Source organism: Bombyx mori, chromosome 18, assembly GCF_030269925.1.
Source record: "Bombyx mori chromosome 18, ASM3026992v2".
Lineage (NCBI taxonomy): Eukaryota > Metazoa > Arthropoda > Insecta > Lepidoptera > Bombycidae > Bombyx > Bombyx mori.
The window spans coordinates 3,080,027-3,103,078 of NC_085124.1; the positions used below are offsets into that span (position 1 = coordinate 3,080,027).

At 40.3% G+C, this 23,052-nt stretch overlaps 1 protein-coding gene across 3 annotated transcripts in view; it reads right to left on the reverse strand.

Annotated features, from left to right (window-relative positions):
• The window catches only part of LOC101745965 (alpha-(1,6)-fucosyltransferase-like), a 39,925-nt gene that overhangs the window by 15,222 nt on the left and 1,651 nt on the right, over window positions 1–23,052 (reverse strand). For all 3 annotated transcript variants that reach the window (XR_009975481.1, XM_012691990.3, NM_001293691.1), the window contains 5 exon segments: window positions 14,403–14,579; window positions 11,002–11,124; window positions 8,183–8,398; window positions 2,414–2,579; window positions 1,023–1,209 (listed from right to left, as the gene is read on the reverse strand). Coding sequence is in view for 2 of the 3 variants with exons in the window: in XM_012691990.3 (XP_012547444.1) it covers window positions 1,023–1,209; window positions 2,414–2,579; window positions 8,183–8,398; window positions 11,002–11,124; window positions 14,403–14,536 (826 nt within the window). In the remaining variant the exon portion in view is untranslated.

Genomic DNA, 23,052 nt, shown 5'->3' on the forward strand with positions numbered 1-23,052 from the left:
GACATGTGATGCGTAGAGAAAAAAGGCTTGTGACTAGAAGATGTATGGAAATGGTAGTGCAAGGTAGAGGGAGAAGAGATCGACCGAAGAAGACATGGATAGAGTGTGTGAATGAAGATATGAGAGAGAGAGGAGTGAAGGTTGAGATGACGGCTCATAGAAGAGAATGGAAGAAAAAAATTAGCTGTGTCGACCCCACCTAGTGGGATAAGGTGGAGAAAAAGAAAAGCGCGTTACTAATATAAATCGCGTTGAATAATGTTTTAAGTACAACAAGCAATGTAAAACTAATACCGATCAATGAACGCGCAAGGTCAAAGCACCACATGTTAGTCACATTTTTTTTATTGCTAGATGGGTGGACGAGCTCACAGCCCACCTGCTTTCAAGTGGTTACTGGAGCCCATAGACATCTACAACGGTAAATGTGCCACCCACCTTGAGATATAAGTTCTAAGGTCTCAGTATAGTTACAGCGGCTGCCCCACCCTTCAAACCGAAACGCTTAACGGCAGAAATAGGCAGGGTGGTGGTACCTACCCGCGCGGACTCACAAGAGGTCCTACCACCAGTATACATGGAGATATTTCTTTGCTCCTCAGATTGGATTGCGTTATTGTTAGACAATGCTGTCATATCGATTTCTCCCACACGCTGTATCTCATTATTATAAATGCCAATATTGCTATGTTAATGTCTACATGTCAGCCAATACAAGAACCATATTCTCGTCTATTTTTCTCCCGATTTTCATTTCACCTTCATAAGAAAAACGCCCATAATAATCGGTTTGAAGGCTGGAACAGCCGTTGTAACTAAACTGAGACCTTAGAACTCATATCTCAAGGTGGGTGGCGATATTTACGTTGTAGATGTCTATGGGCTCCAGTAACCACTTAACACCAGGCTTAAAAAAAGCTTGGATTGCGGTGACAAGTACAAGTGTACCTCGCTGGAGGGCAACAGGTCGGCGTTACGAGCAAGAGGACCGCAGGATACATCCGGCAGCGTCTACATATTACCTGGCCACTGCACGACTTTATCGTCGTACGAAGACAAACAGCTCTCCGATATCGGATGGAAGACGTACTCCCATCCTTTAGTGTTGTACCGCCACCCCTTCGAGTTCAGGATTAGAGTCCTCTCGGTGGCGTAAGCGAATATAAGGCAGTACACTATGTGGTGGAGTTGACAGCCGAAGCCGCAGCCCTGGAATAAGACATTCAGAGGATAGTTACACTACTCTTGTCCCGGTGATGGACCATACGTTGGCAAGGCGTTTGACCGGTCCACTAACACTGTCATTAGACGTCTACAGCTCTAGCACTAAGAGCAGCTATAGAGACAGTAACCGTACTCATCGAACTCGACAAAGAGGTCGACGTGCAACCTAACCCATGAAACATCAGCCCGCTGAGTTTCTCGCCGGATCTTCTCAGCGGGTCGCGATTCCGATCCGGTGGTAGATTCATTCGTGAAGCGGCTACTCTTGCGTTGTCAAGTCTCCTTTGAAGTATTTGATGAGCTCTTTTTATTATTGCATAGTTGGGTGGACGAGCTTACAGCCCGCCTGGTGTTTAGTAGTTACCGAAGCCCACAGACATTTATAACGTAAATGCCAACCCACCTTGAGATATCAGTTCTAAGGTCTCGATATAGTTACAACGGCTGCGCCACCCTTCAAACCGAAATGCATTAATGCTTCACGGCAAAAATAGGCAGTGTGGTGGTATCTACCCGTGCGGATACACAAGAGGTCCTTCCACCAGTAAGAGCTAGACGTGAAGCCTAAACCATAACATCAGACGAGTTTATCGCCGATTCTTCGAAAAAACAAAAATGCGGGTAGGTGATCCGGATCGCCTAACCCAAACAAAAGTGAAACTAATTGAATAAAATTAGAATGTAGGCACTAATCTTGCGTTTATTATTTCCGATATTTTAAATACTTTACAGTTTTTACGGTAACAGATTAAACGCGAAATAAAATCGTAAGAGCAGTTTAAGCTATACGCTCCCTAATTTTTAACATCAATGCTTTTCTGAAAAAGAAGTAAGGAATTTTCCTACACCGAAACTGATCTTGAAACCTGAGGTCGAAGATTCAATTGAGCAGGTGGACCATTATCACATTGTGATTATGTCTACGGTAGACTTAACACAAGGTAACAAGGTAAACTACACTTGAGACCTTAGAACTTATATCTCAAGGTGGGTGGCGCATTTACGTTATAGATGTCTATGGGCTCCAGTAACCAAGTAAAACCAGGTGAGCTGTGAGGTCGTCCATCCACGTAGAAAAAAAAAAAAAAAAAGTTAGACATAAAACTCTTTCACCCATATAGTGCAATATACATTGAATGTATATTGCACTGAATGCATATATTTATAAAATTCCTTTATTTTAAGTTACCTTATTCAAGTTGCATATAAGTTTCCTTGCCTCCCTACAATCCGGCGGGTTCTGTAAATAGTGCAACCTCCTCTGGACAAGGTCGCTGACGTTGGCCGCCTCTAGTTGCCTCCACTCGTGGTAACCATCCATTTCCGATAGTTTTTCTTGATCAGACAGTAATGTGCTGTAAATTAATGAAGTTTTATTCACAGACTCAATCCTATAGATCATTTGTTAAAAATCTCCAGTTGTGTGAAGACCAAGTTGTATGTAATTTGAGGATGCTGTCAATATATTAAATATCCTTAATTCTTAAAATATTGGTTCCAAAATTGTTGTGATTATTTTTACAAGTCATTCACTTATTAATGGTTGATCACTGGTATCTATCTCATAGACATTAACAATGTAAAGGTTGACGCACACGTCGAGTTATAGATGCCGAAGCCCTTCCAAATTATGAATAACTATAAATTACTTAAATAACCAGACCAATGTGTATGACAGACATTGAAACATCGGTAATGCCAGTACGCTGCAATCTTTCCTAGTGTTATAAATGTGAAAGTTTGTATGTTTGTTCACTAGATCTCGAAAAAAAATACAGAACTGATATGAATAAAACTTCGCACAAAGATAATTTGGGATACTTTTTAACGTCGTAAATAATGTTACGCCGGTAAGAGTAACGCCATCTGTCGTCAAATAGCAGAAACGAGTATCAAAAGAACTAGTAAAGTCGAGAGCGCTCGAGAAACGTAGCGCTGTCTATTATCAAATAGCGGAAACACATCGAAACGACTCACCTAGGGCGTCGTATCGACTATAAAAGCGTTACAAAGGAGTTAGTAATCGGATCTACTCGAAGCGAAACAGCGAATGGATAACTTGAAGCGAAGCGGAAGAAGCGAATTACGAATTGTAAAGTGTTCTGGAAGTGTTCTAAGTGTTAAATAGAGTTTTAATTTATACTTCTGTGGAAGTTTTATTCACCCCGAACCCCAGTGCGTAACAATAATAAAAGACATCTTTCAGAAACAGGCGGATGATACCGCTACGACTAATTCAACAGTATGGTATAATTTATGTATTTTTGTCAAACGAGTACGTGAACTCACGGGGCTCTGACGTGGTGAATTTGCTAAAATTAGCCCTAGCAAGAACAGTGCTTCGCAGAATCTACGACCAGATCGGAAACGCGACCTACTGAAAAGATCCGGAGAGAAACTCAGTGTCTATTGGTAATTATTTATGTACTAGAGAGGCTATTCATGTACATAAAAAATAGCCCCGGGAAATTATTTGTATTGTTTAGATACAAATTTGACAAGTTTGAAACCGCGAGGCACGTCTACTACAATAGAAGCAACACTACTACCATCTAGACCAATTCGTACGAATACTAGACGTCAAAATTACATTCCCGATCCTGCGGACCAAATGGTAAACAGTCGGCGTCGCCCAAAACACGTCATTTCGGATCCTCTAACGATGCTTTTAGGTACCACAAGCACCGGCCATCGTTTACGTCGAGCCCGTCGCTTGCGACGAAGGGTTCGACAAGTAAATGAATCCACAGACACAGCCCACTAAGTTTCTCGCCGGATCTTTTCAGTGGGTCGCGTTTCCGACCCAGTGGTAGATTCTGCGAATCACTGCTCTTGCTAGGGCTAGTGTTAGCAAGGTTTTTTTTTTTTTATTGCCTTTGTAGCCAGACGAGCATACGGCCCACCTGATGGTGAGTGGTTACCGTCGCCCATGGACTTCAGCAATGTCAAGGGCAGAGCCAAGCCGCTGCCTACCGCATAGCCTACCTATGAGTTGGTACTACCTATGAGACCTACCGTTGTCAGGTTTGAGCCCCGTGAGCCCACCTACTAGTCTATTGAATCTAAAATAGTCCCTCGAGGTTACTAGAATAGGTAGGAAAAAAAAGAAATCAAAATTAAACAGAACAGTCAACTCTCTATACTTTTTCTGTCAAAAACCCACAGTTCGAAGAATTTTAAAAAGCTTTTCGCCCAAAGACCTTCTCAAAGTGGGTAATTAAACACATCATTGTATACGTATTGACACAATGGTGACATCAATAAAACACTAACTACAGCTATAACCAAGCTAAACGAGCCAATAAATAAAACACACGAATATTATCTAGACGCGGCCGTGACAGTGATAACAGACGACAAAAACTTTATCACTAGTAGAAGTAGTGTTGCTTCACTAAACAATGCAATATATTTTTTACTAGCGACCCGCCCTCGCTTCGGAAACATAAAATTTTATTATTGATAGCTGAGTCCCGCGATGTTATGTCCCGTCGTACCGCGCGTGACGCAGCGGGGCGAAGCTAATCTAAAAAAAGTAAAGCCTAAGTTACTCTTTACATCATCAGCTACCTGTCAGTGAAAGTCCCGTCGAAATCGGTCCAACCGTTCCAGAGATTAGCCGGAACAAACAGACAGATAAAAATTGTAAAAAATGCTATTTTGGTGTATGTACCGTATATATATTCATATACATGTAGTGAAAAGCGGTTATTTCAATATTACAAACAGACACTCCAATTTTATTTATATGTATAGATTGATGCTCTCAAAGTTAACGGCTTTAGAACCAACTTAGGAACGCGACAGAATCTTCAGAATCTTCGCGACTTCTTCGGCTATTTGAATGGAGTAAACTTAATTTAAGCTCAATTAAAAACATCGAACTGTTGATGCTAATACCAAATAAAACGCACCTTTAATTACAAAAATAAATGTGGCGTATTAAACGAAATGTCGCTTAAACCAAATAGGTATTTGGTTTTGTTGAATGTTTTAAGCCTATGTGGTTTGCCGAGAAGAGAATGATTGTTTTTTTTATTGCTTTTATTGGTGGAAGAGCTCACGGCTCACCTGATGGTAAGTGGTTACTGGAGACCATAGACATTACAACGGCAATCATCATCATCTACAATGCCGCCACCCACCTTGAGACATGAATTCTAAGGTCTCACTTTTAACTACGGCTGCCGCGCCCTTCCAACCGAAACGCATCACTGCTTCATGGCAGAAATAGGCGGGGTGATGGTACCTATCCGTGCGGACTCACAAGACGTCCTTCCACCAGTAATTACGCAAACTATTATATAATTTTGTGGGTTTGATTTTTATTACACGGTGTTTTTCCTTCACCGTGGATATCAATCGTGAACATTTGTTAAGTACATATTTCATTAGAAAAATTGGTACCCGCCGGCGGGATTCGAACACCGGTACATCGCTACATACGAATGCACCGGATCTCTTATCTTTTAGGCCACGACGACATCATATTTTGCTTATTCATGTATTTATTGCTTATATGATCATTCAAATTGATCTTCATAGATGCCTTTTAAATCTTCATAACTTGACTACCACCATATCGCAATAAAGACTCAGCGAAATACCGGCAAGAAAGTTGAAAAAATAAAACACAAAAAATATACAAAATATTTATCCAAACTAATATTATTAATGCAAAAGTGAGTTTGCTTTAACACTTTCATATCAGACCGTTCAAAGCCATAATCGTAAATATTTGCATATGTGTATTCGCAGCTTTTGCAGAAGCACATCGAAATCCGTAGAGTATCTTACATCCAGAACAAAAATACTAAGACTTCGGTTTTTTTCTACATTAATTTAGGTGGTAGGACCTCTTGTGAGTCCGCACGGGTAGGTACCACCACCCCGCCTATTTCTGCCTTGAAGCAGTAATGCGTTTCGGTTTGAAGGGTAGGGCAGCCGTTGTAACTATACTGAGACCTTAGAAAGTATATCTCAATGTGGGTGGCGCATTTACGTTGTAGATGTCTACGGGCTCCAGTGACCACCTAACATCAGGTTGGCTATGAGTTCTACCACCCATCTAAGCAATAAAAAAAATAAAAAATTAAAATAACAACCCAAGAGTAGCTGTTTCACGAATAAATCTACTACCGAATCGGAATCACGACCCGCTGAGAAGATCCGGAGGGAAACTCAGCGGGCTGATGTTCAGATTAGGTTGCACATCGAACTCTTTGCCGAGTTCGACAAGTACGGTTACCGGGGTCCCTAAGTCTGCTCCTAGTGTTAGAGCTGAAGGCGTCTAATGCAAGGTTTAAAAAAACATCTATTCCAGTTACGCCCGGACTGGTAGATGAGCTCAAGGGCTCAACCGGATAGAATTTGACACCAGCCCTAACAAGAACAGAGCTTCGCAGTATCTACCACCGGATCGGAATCGCGACCCACTGAGAAGATCCGGCGTGAAACTCAATAAGCTGTGACTATGGGTAAATTATATAAACTATTTAGTGACAACAAAATTTTGATAATTTAAACAAATGCTAATGATATTTACTCATTCTATTATTATTATTCTATCTTGTTTAACATTTTGAATTTTTTATTCGGTACAATGAATTATCAAAAATTCAAAGAGATTAGAACACATACTAAAACACAAACATATACATTATCTTGTTACTGAGTAATTGAAGAGGTCATGAACGATTTTTCTGTTATCCGTATTGTTGAGTTAATATTAATAGTCGATGACTATAATCTATTAACTTTTAAAAACTATAAGATAAATATGTACAAATTATATGTAGAAAATGTGTTATTTGGTGTATACCCCAATATTTTATTTTATCACCTGTCTGTTGTTATCTGTGTCTGTCGAGCATCGCACAAAATCTAAACTACAGTTTAGAATAAAAGCTGATTGCCTCATGTCAGCTGAATTGTTTTATGACCTCACAAAAAATAATAAATACAGGCAAGTAACGAAAAAAAAAACGAAAAAACTGCAAAATCCTTTTGAGAGTATTAATACATACATTGTCGTAATAGGCTACGATTCGTTAAAACTGGCACAAAAATATTATAAAAAAAGAGAATAATCGAAACTATTTGAATTACAAATGAGTTTTATTTTCAAGTACTACTTTTCTCACGTTGGTTCTAAACTGGCAAGTTTTAAGTTTTACCGTAGTAATAATAATAAAAAATTATGACAATTTGCACGTTTGGATGTGTGCAACTCAATAATCAGGCATAAGCGGCTACGCGAATTTGAATGAAATAGATGTGAATAACGGATTAATTAATTCAGTTAACTAAAAAGTCGTCGTGGCCTAAAAGATAAGACGTCCGGTGCATTCGTATCTAGCGATGCACCGGTGTTCGAATCCCGCAGGCGGGTACCAATTTTTCTAATGAAATACGTACTTAATAAATGTTCACGGTTGACTTCCACGGTGAAGGAATAACATCATATAATAAAAGTGAAACCCGCAAAATTATAATTTGCGTAATTACTGGTGGTAGAGGACCTGTTGTGAGTCCGCACGGGTAGGTACCACCGCCCCTCCTGTTTCTGCCGTGAAGCAGTAATGCGTTTCGATTTGAAGGGTGGGGTAGCCGTTGTAACTATACTGAGACCTTAGAACTTATATCTCAAGGTGTGTGGCGCATTTACGTTGTAGATGTCTATGGGCTCCAGTGACTACTTAACACCAGGTGGGCTGTAAGCTCGTCCAGACATATAAGCAATAAAAAAAAAAAATTTACTCGTTAACGTAATTCTGGTAAATGACATAACCCGACCCCATATGAGTATTAATGTTATATTAAGCTAATCTATGAAATCGAGCATTCGTACATTTTAACCCCAAATGACGTCACACGTGACGATGTTGCATTCTCTCGAGTTTTATCCAGGTCACGCGCAATATCGATAATTATTGTAGTAGTGCTAAGAAAAACCGACCTTTTCCTATCAGACAGTTGTTCCAAAATCGCTCGTATTTTCGCTTCCTTGTCACTCTCGTGCATCAACTTCCCGAGCTCATGGTTCGCGTAGTACCAGAACTCCTTTGTATTCGAGTGGATCCTCCTCCTGAGATTCTCGTATTCCTCTGACGGACCAAGTCCCGCTTCAAGGTTCCAAAACGCCGGATCCAAATCTTTAAGATTGCCATTGGGCCTGCAACGGAAGCCCCTTTTAAGTATTTAGCAGGTTCATTAGGTAAATTATCAATCAGTTCCTCAAAACGTGTTTTAAAAACCCGACCAAACAGTACAATTTTGTGTAAATAATATTTGTATTAAATAAGATTACTTAATTCAACTGGGCGCATATTACAGAGAGTACAGAATGCATGCATGAGATTTTGCTTTAGCATCCCACCACGATCCCATGTTACGCCGATAATTAATCAAAGCAAAATGTTGAATTTAAAGTTGAGAAGGAAGTTGCATTTTGCTTGTTTATTATTTGGAGTCGTAAAATTGCAAACGCCGAATTATTTATACAGGGTGGCCCATAAGTCCTTTGATATGAAAAAAATTTTATTAAAATAAAACTAATTACATTATGAATTAAATTTTTATTTACATAAAAAGCTTAAAAAACGGGAATTATTTTTTGAAAATAACATCTCCTAAATGTAATCCGTTGCGATCACGGCACTCTTGCAAACGACGTCTAAAATTGTCGATGACTGCGCGGCACGTCACTGCTGAAATGCTTGTCATTTCTCTGCGGATGTTTTCTTTTAGGGCCTCAATTGACCGCGGGTTTGTGTCGTATACTTTAGCCTTAAGGTAGCCCCACAAAAAAAAATCCATCGGGGTCAGATCTGGACTACGTGGAGGCCAGGAAATGTCTCCTCTCTTAGAGATAACTTTGCCAGGAAAAAGTTGACGGATAACGGGCATAGCAGTGTTAGAGGTGTGAGAAGTGGCCCCATCCTGTTGAAACCACGTCCTGGCATTAAAGCCTGAAAAGTTTTGCAATTCTGGTATGAAAAACTCTTCGATCATAGCCACATATCGCTCCGACGTAACAGTAACTGCGCGCCCTCTGCCATCCTCAAAGAAGTAAGGCCCTAGGATACCATGGGCTGACATAGCGGCCCAAACAGTCACTTTCGGACTATGTAAGGGCTTCTGATGCTTAAGTTTTGGATTGATGGGGCTCCAATAGCGGCAATTTTGTTTACTAACATGCCCGTTAAGATGGAAATGAGCCTCGTCAGAGAACATTATGTTATTGAAGGAAGTGAACCGATTCAACATTTCATTCGCATAATTTTGTCTTTGAATACCGTCAGTTTCCTTTAATTCTTGAACCAACTGAATTTTGTAAGGGTGCATATGTAAATCTTTCTTCAAAATCCGTTGTAACGATGTCCTGGATACGTTTAATGCTCTGGCGCGCTTACGAGTTGACTGTGTCGGATTTTCGCGAATAGACTGTGTCACTGTGTCTATGTTTTGTTCCGTACGTGACGTCCTTGGGCGACCCAACCGCGGTTTATCTAACGTCGAACCGGTCTCCTCGAACTTAGCAACCCAGTTCTTAATCGTTTGAAGAGTTGGAGTGTCGTCAAAGTTGTGTAAACCTTTGTGTTCTCGAAATTTACGCCGCGCAACGGTTGCCGAATTGTCGTTTTTATAAAACTCGCGCACACAAAACGCACGGTCCGCTCCGGTAAAACGCTCCATCGCGACTAAATTCCCAGAAACCGAAGTTACTCCCCCCGCTTCCCCTTCACCGCTCACGCGCGCCCTGTTCGTTTTATTCAAATTTTACTTTTCAAAGGACTTATGGGCCACCCTGTATCTTAAGTTGACTTATTTAGGAGATGGCGGTAGTCAATCGCGACAACGCTCCCAAGTGTTTCCGACTCCTCGACACTGCTCTGCTGCTTTTAGAGGCAGCTTCCGCTACTTGGCCTCTAAATGCTGGAACAATATTCCTCCACCTATCCGGCACCAGAGAACGCTAAGGTCCTTTAAAACAAATTTAAAAGTATATCTTTTGAATATACAAGAAAAATTCGAAAATATCAAATATAATTACTCCGTACTATATATAATCAATTGTGCTTTGCAACTGCAATTTTTATTTAATTAATTTAATAATATCATTTTGTTGTCCTTTTCATAACTGTTTTTTTTTTATTTTTTTATTATTCATGTTCTTTTTATTTTTTTATTATTCATGTTCTTTTTATTTTTTAATATATTTTACAATGATGTGTATTGGTCGGTCTGATGCTGGTGTGCGCGTCACTCCGCAGGTGCCGGCGGAAGATCAGCGCCGCAGTACCGATTGTCTCGATACTGTTAGGCATTGCTGAGCCGGTAACCATTTCCAAGCCTCGTTATTTTTGTTATCTTTTTTATTTATCTTTTGTACTTAATTTGTGTTTGGAATAAATGTTTATTATTATTATGTTCAGAAAGGTAATCTTTTCTTAGCACCCCGGCTAGTCCGAACCACATCCACGGGCCTAAACCAAGTGAATGCAGCGTGTAGTAAGGAAAATTTATGTTGACGGTATGTTATTATGAGGGGCAATTTCGTTTTCGTCTATCTGTATATTATTATTATTATTATTATTATTATTAATGGATCGAGTGGATCCGTAATGACGTGTTTTGGGCGACGTCGACTGTTTACCAATCGGTCTACAGGATCGGGTATGAAAAACTCACACTAAGCACGCTGATTATGAATAAGGCCGTAACTAATATACATAACAATTAATCGTTCAATAGTTGTCTTTGGTGAAAACTGACCCTGAAGACTTCTTTATCTGCGCTATGAGCTTACTGTTTCTCTGCCACAGGACTTCCAGCTCCGAAGACATCCGCTTCAACCTCTCCTGGACGTCGGGGATCTCATCTGAATTGCCGCTGCATCTGTTATTAAAATTTCAATTCAAGAGGGTTGTTTCGGGTTATATTGTAGACAAAGTTTCACGGGTGGGACAATATTTTACGACTTCGACTTAACGACTTTCACGTTTATGGTCTGCTGTAAAACTAACCTAAACTACTGTAAAAAACAAACGTATTTTACAAAATACTATATAGTAGTAGTATATCCGACCACGCTCCGCTGTGAATATCACGTAAATAATAACAAAAAAATAATCTGAATAAATAAATAAAAAATACATAATTTTCTTGATAATTCCACGTTTTGATTAGGAGCAACAACAAAAAACAGTCAATTTGATCGAGTCGTTTTGAAGTGGAACACTGTTTATACATAATGCAGGATTTACGAGACACGACACATAAGGATGCAATAGGTAACCAAAAAATGCTTGCCTCAACCCTCAGACATGGTAAATCATCAAATCATCACATTTGTAAATCTCAATTTTGTAATCTGTTCCACCCACCATACGAGAACGCATGCTTTGCAGACAAGCTTTTTTTTATTGCTTATATGGGTGGACGAGCTCACAGCCCACCTGCTGTTAAGTGGTCACTAGGGTCCATAGACATCTACAACTTAAATGCGCCACATACCTTGAGATATAAGTTCTAAAGGTATCAGTATAGTTACAACGGCTCCCCCACCATTCAAACCGAAACGCATTACTGCTTCACGGCTGAAATAGGCAGGGCGGTGGTACCTACCCGCGCGGACTCACAAGAGGTCCTACCACCGGTAAAAAAGCATACGGCCAATCTGATTTTGATTAGTCACGGTCGCGCAACGTGGTTTAGCAATGCCAGAGAGTCCAGGCAAACAACTGTCTACACAAAAATATTCTCCTTAAACATTATTAGAAAAAAGATCATGTTATAAAGCTCATAAAAAGTTGTCAGGATTTAAGACTTTACGAACACAATTTTATCAAATAGAAACTCTCCTTCTATCAACGACCGCTTTAATACAAGACGTATCTACTCTTACCTAACCTACCTTACCTTACCATACCTTACCTTACCATACCTTACTTTACCATACCCTAAATCACCTTACCTACCATAATCTGATCTTTCAATTTACAAACAGTTAAAGTTGTAAATACGGTAGGCAGCGGCTTGGAGCGGTAGGCAGCGGCTTGGATCTGACCCTGGCATTGCCGAAGTCCATGGGCGACGGTAACCACTCACCATCAGGTGGGCCGTATGCTCGTATGCTTACAAGGGCAATAAAATAAAAAATAAAACCATGGTGTTCTCGCGTACTCCATAAGCTCAATAAAATCGCGAAATCGTGATAAGATTTATCGCTCGGGCCCGTGGCTCCTAGCTCTGTTCGACTTCAAGCGTGTCGAAAAACCGTGGTAAGTTTTGTTATTGATACAATTTACACGCAATTTTACGATTACGCTTGTTTCTTTATTTATCGGTTTTGCCCACGTAATTGATATTCGTACGTTAAGATAAATACGATATATTTTCTTGGGTAAAACCCTAAATGCTTTCGTCATATTATTGAAGTCGTAGGCGAATTATTAAGACGCTAAAAATGACACCTTATTTGCGAAATTTCAACAAGCACTTAAGTAAGTAATTACGACTGAAGACGAACCACTTTTACATACACACATCATTATTTCGCCTTTCAATCAAGGAGGAATTCTTTTTGGCTAACATTATGATCGACTAACAAGGTAAGTTAATTTTTACTGGTGGTAGGACCTCTTGTGAGTCCGCAAGGTTAGGTACCACCACCCTGCCCATTTCTACAGTAATGCGTTTCGGTTTGAAGGGTGGGGCAGCCGTTGTAACTATACTGAGACCTTAGAACTTATATCTCAAGGTGGGTGGCGCATTTATGTTGTAGATGTCTATGGGCTCCAGCAACCACTTAACAACAGGTGGGCTGTGAGATCGTCCACACATCTAAGCAATAAAAAAAATAAAAAATCCATAAAATACCGTATAGTTTACATATTATATTGTTTATTAGCGAATTGGTATACTGGCCCGTGTAAAATTCAAAATTCAGGGTTCTTTAATTCGACACGCTTGTTAACGGGGAAGTCATTAAGACTGCAGATTGTAATAACAATTAATATAGTACTAAAGACCTTCTTCTTCCGTGTACTCACGATTTCTGATCACTACGTACGTATTGGTTACGGTTCTAAGAATTTCGGACACGATTCGTTGAATTAGATTCAAGGCTTTTTATATGTAAACAGTACGTGGTTATGTTAATTTATACAGTTTTTTTTTCAAATTTTATTGTCATATAGCTTTTTTTTTGGCATAGATGAGTGGACGAGCTCACAGCCCACCTGATGTTAAGCGGTTACCGGAGCCCATAGACATCTACTAAGTAAATGCCGCCACCCACGTTGAGATATTAGTTCTAAGATCTCGGTATAGTTACAACGGCTGCCCCACCCTTCAAACCAAAACGCATTACTGTAGAAATGGGCAGGGTGGTGGTACCTAACCACCAATAAAAACTGACGCCGTTTCTCGACACGCTGTCACTTGCTTAAAATTTAATTGCATCTACACTTCCACAGCCAACACTATTGATTAAAAAACGCCCGTATCTTGAACAAGATCCTCAATTATAGCAGTCTCGCTCATAAAGTTTCTGTTTTCCAAGTTTTCACGACTCATATCGAAGTAACTTTGAGCTCCCCCCCCCCCCCCCCCCACCTATTCTCTGGTAGCCTAAGGCACTATTCCGGCTACGCTCGAACGGGTAGGTGAGCTAACGGGCTTAACCCGAGACAATTTGTTAACACTAGCCCTAGCAATTCTTTGTAGGATCCGAATCATGAACCACTCACTGAGAAGATCCTCCGAGAAACTCAGTGGGCAACATTTAGCTCAAACTCCGAGGCTGGCCCTTAATACTGTTACGCCAGTAAGAGTAACACCATCTATCGCCGAATAGTCGAACGAATATGGAAAGACCTAGAACGCTCGAGAAGTACAGCGCCATCTATTGTCAGATAGCAAAACTACTACTAGAGATGTGTGGAATATTCTCGATAATTCTAGGGATGAGGCATCGGCTGTAAAAGTGTTGTAGAGATGGCACGCAGTCAGTAATCGGAACTAGTCGAAGCGAAACAGCGAACGGGTGAAGCGAAGCGGAAGAAGCGAATTGAGAGTTTGTTGAGTGTTTAAGTGTTGAATACAGTTTTTAGTTGTACTTTGGTAGAATTTTATTTATCCCGAACCCCAGCGCGTAACAATACTTTACTTACCTTAAAGGCGATATGACTAAATAGGTGACGACAATCCAAACGGCGAGCAATACGACGGCGACTCGCTTCCATTTCGCAAAGTACATCATAAAATAATCATGTATCGTTACGTGACCATTTGAATAATTCTTCATTATGTATAACGCTTCATGTTACCAAACGACGGACGATCGTAATCTGTAACAACAAAAGCAAATCATTTTTGTATTCACGTCAGTAGTTCCTATACTATTGTGTATTATATTTTGATGTGAGTTTCCTGCTTTAGTCATTCGAAACATCAAACGACCCTATCGCAGTACGATGGTGAACGTAATTTAAAAACAGCACGCCATAGATCCCAATTTTAGATTGTTTTAAACGTCATTTTTGCAACTTGAGAACGCTATTTACTGTTTTAAATTTAGAAGAAAGATCACAACAAAATAAACTTCGTCAGCTATTTCAATGTAGTAGCGAACTTAGTTGAAGTTCAATTAAAAACATCAAACTGTTGACGCCAATAACACACACCTTTCATTACAATGACAAAATAAGTCGCGTATTAAGCGAACTTCGTTTACACCAAATAGCGTTTTATTCATTGATTTGTAAAATAAATTTAAAAAAATGCAAAAAAAAGCAATACATATATATAATACGCCAATTTAACTCTCAATTTCAAATCGAGGATGTAGCACCGCGACAGATTCTCGCACTTGTGATTCGGCTAGGCTTATCGCAACATTAATTATAGATAAATGACATGGTGATAGCGGTATTGAAGGTTGGCCAATTAGCAAACAGGACTGTTTACCTAGATCGTTTAAGAGTAGTTCGCGGAAAACTAACATCACTGATTAGGTAATCCGGTTTCAGACATTGTGATCCGCCTTCAAAAGACTCCAAATACACATTTAGAATTATTATTTTTCATTGCATAGATGAGTGGACTAGCTCACAGCCTACCTAGTGTTACGTGGTTACCGGAGCCCATAGATAAGGAGAAACATAAATGCTGCCACCCACCTTGAAATATGAGTTCTAAGGTTTCAGTGTTGTTACAACGGCTACCCCACCCTTCAAACCGAAACGCGTTACTGCTTCACGGCAGAAATAAGCAGGGTGGTGGTACCTACCCGTGCGGACTCACAAGAGTTCCTACTACCAGTTTTATTAGAGTTTATTTTATTCAGCCAGAGTTATTCAGCTGATCGTCTACTGTAATGAATTTCCAAGGATTGAATAAGACTGAACCCAACTATATCGATTACCGTGCCACTCGTCAAACACAACGGAATCGGCATTGCCAACGGAAGCAAACCAACAGATTACTTTTTTTTTATTGACTCATGGCAGTAACTACCCCTCGGCTTCCGTTGTAGCATGTTAGCCAACGTGACAAGATGCTCATTTTTAAATACACACGACGCGCATACATTTTTTTCGCCATTCTGCAATTCACTCATGCATGGACTCAACGATTTAGTTATAGATATACGGACAAGGCTACGATACGGCTCTCGTGGTAGGAGGTCTGGTAAGCCTGGATTGAGTAGATACCACCACTCTGCCTATTTCTGCCTTGAGACGAAGTGGGCCTTGAGTGCGTCCACCCATAAGCTAAGCTATACAAAAAAGTCCTCACGGATCACCTGACACGTACCGTTGTTGACTCTAAGATATTTACTTCTGCCAGACAAAGTGACGCATTCCAATTTGAAAAGTGGGACAGTCATTGCGCAACCGAGAAAGCCATTCACCTTGTCATTACCACACACAGTACATTTATGGGTCCAGTAGCATAAACTGACACTTGGAGACTTTCATTTCATTGCACTATGTTATCTTTTTTTTAATGATTGATTTTTAACGATTACTGGTGGCCCGGAGGCCTTTCCAGTTTCACCAGGACAGGTGGGCGAGCAAAGGCTCAGCCAGAAGGGGTGGGATTTGCTAACGGCAGTCCGAGCGCCTCCGAAGGAGACCTAAAAGCTCAAGAGCAGCTGCTTCGCGAATGTCTATGTTATCCTTTCATCATAATCCGATGTTCATCATAATCCATGACGTATTTATTTAAAATTTGGGAGGTACCTACAGGTCATAAACGACCCAGACGATAGGGCAAAGCGAAGCCGATGTAGTCGTAAACCTGTTTAATCGGATCCTCTCGATCCACTGTCAGTGCTTTTAGGCACTCAAAGCATCAGAAACCATTCTCAACGCAACCTAGACCGTAGACACCCACCGAGTTTATCGCCGGTTCTTCTCAGGTGATAGATTCAACGAAGCACTGCTCTTATTAGGGCTAGTGTTAGCAAGTTTTCTCAGGTTGAGCCCGTAAGCTCACCTACACGTCCGAGATTGATAGAATAGAACCTTATGCTACCAGCGATTAGGTACGAAAAGACAAAAGCAGCGGGATTTGAAAATACTATATGGTTGCATCACTTGATAATAGTACAACGGGAATCTTACCCATTAGGACACGATAACATTGTTGTGTGTTTACAGAAGTACTTTCTAAGTAAATTCAGGTCTAATAGAGATACATTTAGGTACCACCACCCTGCCTATTTCTGCCGTGAAGCAGTCATGCGTTTCGGTCTGAAGGGTGGGGCAGCCGTAATAACTATACTGAGGCCTTAGAACTCATATCTCAAGGTGGGTGGCGGTATTTACGTTGTAAATGTCTATGGGCTCTGGTAACCACATAACGCTAGGTGGGCTTTGAGCTCCTCCACCCACCTAAGCAATAAATAAATAAGGGACATTTTGGAACTTTACAGGAGAGTCATATAAAGATAAAAGTTTGGAAAGAATATCATAACAAAAAAAACATTCAGCTATTTTTGTAGGCAGCGGCTTGGCTCTGCCCCTGGCATTGCTGAAGTCCATGGGCGACGGTAACCACTCACCATCGGGTGGGCTGTATGCCCGTTTGCCTACAAAGGCAATAAAAAATAAATAAAAAAAAAATCATGTCGTCTATACCCGTCACCCATTTAAGCAATAATAATAAATAAAAAAAACAAGGTGGAACGGAAAACCCGGGATCATCTTGTAAATCGTAGGCGCGGTATCTCAACAATCTCAATTATTATATTGTAGACAAATTCAGAACGTAGACATAGACTACCATAAAATGTTATGCTGTCGAACACATAAAGTTTACTAGAAAATTTATAAACAGACACCGCGTACATTCGTGTTTATACCGGATCGGTATTTGTGAATGCTTGAGACGACATTAAGAATGTATGATCATCAGACAAGATACTAAAACTGAGTATTTTCCAGGGCAATTGTTTTAGTGCACAATAGCATTTTTCCGCAATAGCTATTATACAACTGTCTCTCCACGGTGTTTCCCGAACGCTATGACATGTCCTTCTTCAAACGAGACTTGTGGAAAGTAATTTACGGTAGGCAGCAGGTTGGCTCTACCCCTGGCATTGCTAACGTCCATGGGCGACGGTAACCACTCACCATCAGGTGGGCCGTATTACGTCTGCCTATAAGGCTAATAAATGAATAAAAAATTACATACATATGCCGCATCATTTAGAATTTTTTTTGTTGTTCCATGGAATACCAGGGTTAAATGATTTTTTTATTGCGCAAATTAATGAACGAACTAATGGCGCGCTTGGCGTTTAGTGGTAACAGGAGTCTATGGACATCACGTGTATGTCGCTACCCACCTTCACACATGAGATTAATGTCTCAACTGTATTTTTTAACTGCTGTCCCCCCCCCCCCCCCTTCGAACCGGAACGCATGTCTGCTTCGTGGCAGAAATAAGCAGGGCGGTGGTACCTGCCCGTGCGGACTCACAAAGCGTCCTACCATCAAAACACGCACGTTGATCGGGTTGCGCCGGTATAATACTAAAAGAACGCTACCACCTATTATGCTGTGAACACCTTTGCCTACCAGAGGAAGCTTCCATAAAAATCAAAACATGTAACATTAACGAAAATTTTAAGAATAACAATAAAGAAGTTGTTAGCCTTTACACATGCGTCTCCGTTGTCCGCATTTATTTGCATTAAAACTTTAAAGTTGGACCGTTATTTCACCTACTTTCGTTGATAAGCTGTCAAAACATGAACCTGTTACTTCTAAGTATCATCACAGAGTTGAATGTATCTTTTTTTTTTTATTGCCTAGATGTGTGGACGAGCTCACAGCCCACCTGGTGTTAAGTGGTTACTGGAACCCATAGACATCTACAACGTAAATGCGCCACACACCTTGAGATATAAGTTCTAAGATCTCAGTATAGTTACAACGGCTGCCCCACCCTTCAAACCGAAACGCATTACTGCTTCACGGCAGAAATAGGCGGGGCGGTGGTACCTACCCGTGCGGACTCACAAGAGGTCCTACCACCAGTAAAAACTTGTAGAATTTTCTTTTAGAATAAAATTATATAATATTTTCACGATCCAAGATCCAAATGAGCTTGAGAGGGCACAGTTGTTCATGGGCATCAACCCAGTCCCCAGGGAGCCCAGTTGAAGATGAAACACTAGGCCAGGAGTGGCCATCTTGATTAGAATCAAGATCAACTGTTTACTGTCGAAACACTCAACGATCTACCAATGACATTTCTTGAAATATAATGAAACAATGTAGTTCAGTATACACGTAGCTTAGTAGCATATTTTCTTTTATTGAAAAGATTAGGATAAAGCTGAAATTATATAATAAAAGAGAACTATTGTGTGTAAGAAAGGATAAATAATGTGACGTAATGGTCATTTACAAATGACACAAGACGAAAATGATGCTTGTGATTACTACTTGAACTTGATACTAATAGCCACTAATAGCCACGATCGACCAGTCGATCGCGATCTACTGGTTAGACATCCCTGCACTAGGCGGAGCGTGATCGATCATCCATGTGTAGTTGGTATTGCCCTTGGCTACCAGCGATTAGGCAGAAAAAAAATGCTACGGATCGTGTAAATAAAGTTCAATATTTTCTGTGTGATCATTAAATAATATGATATATAATTTTGTTAAATAATATTAACATAATTACATCTATACTACTATATAAATCTAGTGGTTTTTTTTTTTTTTTTTTTTCCATCATGTCTTACGCGAGTGTGGTGTTCGCTCACGCGGCCCGCCCACACATAGACACCCTCCAATCTCTACAATCCCGCTTTTGCAGGTTAGCCGTCGGAGCTCCGTGGTTCGTGAGGAACGTTGACCTACACGACGACCTGGGCCTCGAATCTATCCAGAAATACATGAAGTCAGCGTCGGAGCGGTACTTCGATAAGGCTATGCGTCATAATAATCGCCTTATCGTTGCCGCCGCTGACTACTCCCCGAATCCTGATCACGCAGAAGCCAGTCACCGTCGACGCCCTAGACACGTCCTTACGGATCCATCAGATCCAATAACCTTTGCATTAGACGCCTTCAGCTCTAACACTAGGAGCAGGCTTAGGGACCTCGGTAACCGTACTCGTCGAACTCGACAAAGAGTTCGCCGTGCAACCTAACCCATGAATCAGCCCGCTGAGTTTCTCGCCTGATCTTCTCAGCGGGTCGCGATTCCGATCCGGTAGTAGATTCATTCGCGAAGCAGTTGCTCTTGAGCTGTTAGGTCTCCTTCGGAGGCGCTCGGGTAGCTGTTAGCAAATCCCACCCCTCCTGGCTGAGCCTTTGCTCGCCTACCTGTCCTGGTGAAACTGGAAAGGCCTCCGGGCCACCAGTAATCCTTCAATCATAAAAAAAAAAGTGGTTTTTACGGATGTTCCGTTATAACTACTGAACCATGCATCCGATTGACTTGAAACTTCGGTATCCGTGTAGAAAATACATGTACTTAATGGATAGTATGGAAATATTTATATGAGTGTTAGACTCCTTAATGATAATGACAATAAATAATAATGTTAATTTTAAATGCCCAGCGAAGCGAGCGAGTACAGCTAGTTAAATATAAGTCCCCGAAAATTTTACACTTATGTAGCGAAATGAATAAACCGAACGCATATAATTTCTTCACGTTCAAGTCCAACGCTCCGTATGTCAAAGACATTTTACTTAAAGGTTATAAGCGTTGCACAGAAACAAAAAAAGAAAATATATTTGCATTATAATCTTAAAAGTTAATTAAATTCCAACCGCGATACCCATACTCGAACCTGCCCGTAGTACGACACGCAATCGCCTGGATTTTTATTATATACAGACTACAAGCGGCAAAACCTGAGCATTAAACAAATTGAACTTCAACGATGTTTTTTCATTTTATTAAGAAGGGTGTTAATTTTATATTAAAATCGACAACCCTATTTTATGGCCTTATTTTCAATCACTTTCGATTTCCGAAATAGTAGTAGTGAGCCAGGTGTTTGACGATAAAAAGACATTTTCTTCTTAGATGTTGTGATCGAATAGATCAAGTTATTTCATTGTTATGTAACGTTGACAAACATACAAGACAGGCTCGATTGGTATGTGACGCATCGCATCTTAAAACGTCACACGTGTTTGTAGCATAAGCCTGATCGAGGCAGCCGGCACAATCGTGTTTATTTCTGTCACACAGCAATTTTTATTTGTAGGGCAGCTACTACAGTAGACGGATAACGGGAAGTTTCCTGAATAACGTCCTTAAATCGCGCCTATTTTCCGTGCGCGTGACGCGTCATCCCATCTGGCGAGAAAGTCTGTCCGCTATTAAACTAATTAAATAGCGTAAAGTTCGGTGCTGGTTACTGCTGGGCATTATAATGACAGATTAGCGACTGCCTCGTTCGGTTGCCCCGTCATCGTTCTTCGTCGCAAGCGACGGGCTTGACGAGTAAATTAACCCACAGACACAGCCCACTGAGTTTCTCGCAGGATCTTCTCAGTGGGTTGCGTTTCTGATCCGGTGGTAGATTCTGCGAAGCACGGCTCTTGCTAGGGTTCGTGTTAGCAACGTCGTCAGGTTTAAGCCCCGTGAGCTCACCTACTAGTTAAGGTTACGATGAAATAGCCTCTCAAGACTATCAACTTAGGTAGGAAAAAGAAAAAAAGTTCGGTTGCATGTGGCATATGAGCCTGGACGTAATCGTAGAACGCAGTGTTTTTTTCCCCACCTATTCGCTGGTAGCCTAAGAGGCTATTTCAGCTACGCCCGGACGGGTAGGTGAGCTCACGGGCTCATCCTGAGAGAATTTGCTAACACTAGCCCTAGCAAGAGCAGTGCTTCGCTGAATCTACTAACGAATATGAATCGCGACCCACTGAGAAGATCCGGCGAGAAACTCAATCGGTTAACACGTGGTGTATTATAATACTTTTAAGTAATACACTCATTTAAACTATAATACTTATTGAAAATGAATATTTAACGTTCACCACGTCCCCTGTGTACCAATTCGTCGTCTATTAATACGGAATAGCTGACGGATTATATCCGGTAGAATCACTCTCGCTTGCCGACAATGTACACGACGAAACCAAATTTTGGTATATAATGCGAGTCTCTTTAGTGGTATAAGCGTGAGGGACAATGGAAGACGAGGCCTACTGCTCTTGTAACTAAATTGCTATAGGACCAGTGTGCTTAGTGCGAGTTTTTTAACGTTCTCGATACCGTAAAAGTTAACTCAAATTTGTATGCAGTTGGAACAGCGCCCCTAGCGGCAAACGTCGGCAAACGTTCCAACTCCATTTTACACTTAAAACTCGCACTAAGCACACAGATGTGTGACTACCGTGTCTGCAGGGTGTTGTTTTTCAACCTCCTTATTTCACAAAAGCATTAATGTTGTATTACAATGAACTTTAACCGCCGTTCCTATGTAATTTTAATTAAGCTAACAAAACTGAACACAAAATGCAAATTAAACTATGATAACATCTTTTATGTTCATGTTTAAAATTATTTTGTATGCATTTAAAATCAAAGCAAAGAATATCTTGAAATGATTACGTCAAGTGGAAAATTTAAACTTATGTTAATTACCAAGACAAAAAGTTAAACACAAACAAATTTTAAGTGTGCTAAGAACATGCAAGCTTTACTTATATGCATTTTGTTTGTTTTTATGTTTCAATAATAATTATTTTAAAATTCTAAAACTAGTCAAGATAAAATAAACCTCACTTGGTATAAAATGACATGTGTAGATACGAGAGCATAGTAATCTGTGCATGCCCTGTGGCACACCTAATGTTATAAGAACTCACTAAATAATAATTGAGAAAATTTTCAACTAGCAGACCTCTTCTAGTTGAATTAGCCTTTATTATATGTATGTAACAATGGAACAATGTGTGATGTAAGTATAATTGGAATAAGATAAGCTCTGAATTTAATGGTGATTTTCTGCAAACATGAAATTGCATTCTGAATATATACTAATATTACAAAGCTGAGGAGTTTGTTTGTTTGCTTGAACCCGTTAATCTCAGGAACTACTGATCAGATTTGATAAATTCTTTGAGTGTTAGATAGCCCATTTATTTTATTCAAGAAAACTATATAACATCATGCTAAGACCAATACGAACAGAGCACTAATAAATAATGTTTCAAATTCAGGGTTTTTTCCTTTTCAGAGCCTCCATTATGTGCACTGCGGAAATGGTTAAAGTTCCACTAATATAATGTATGACAGCATTGTTCCCCTTCAAATGTTCTAAAAGAA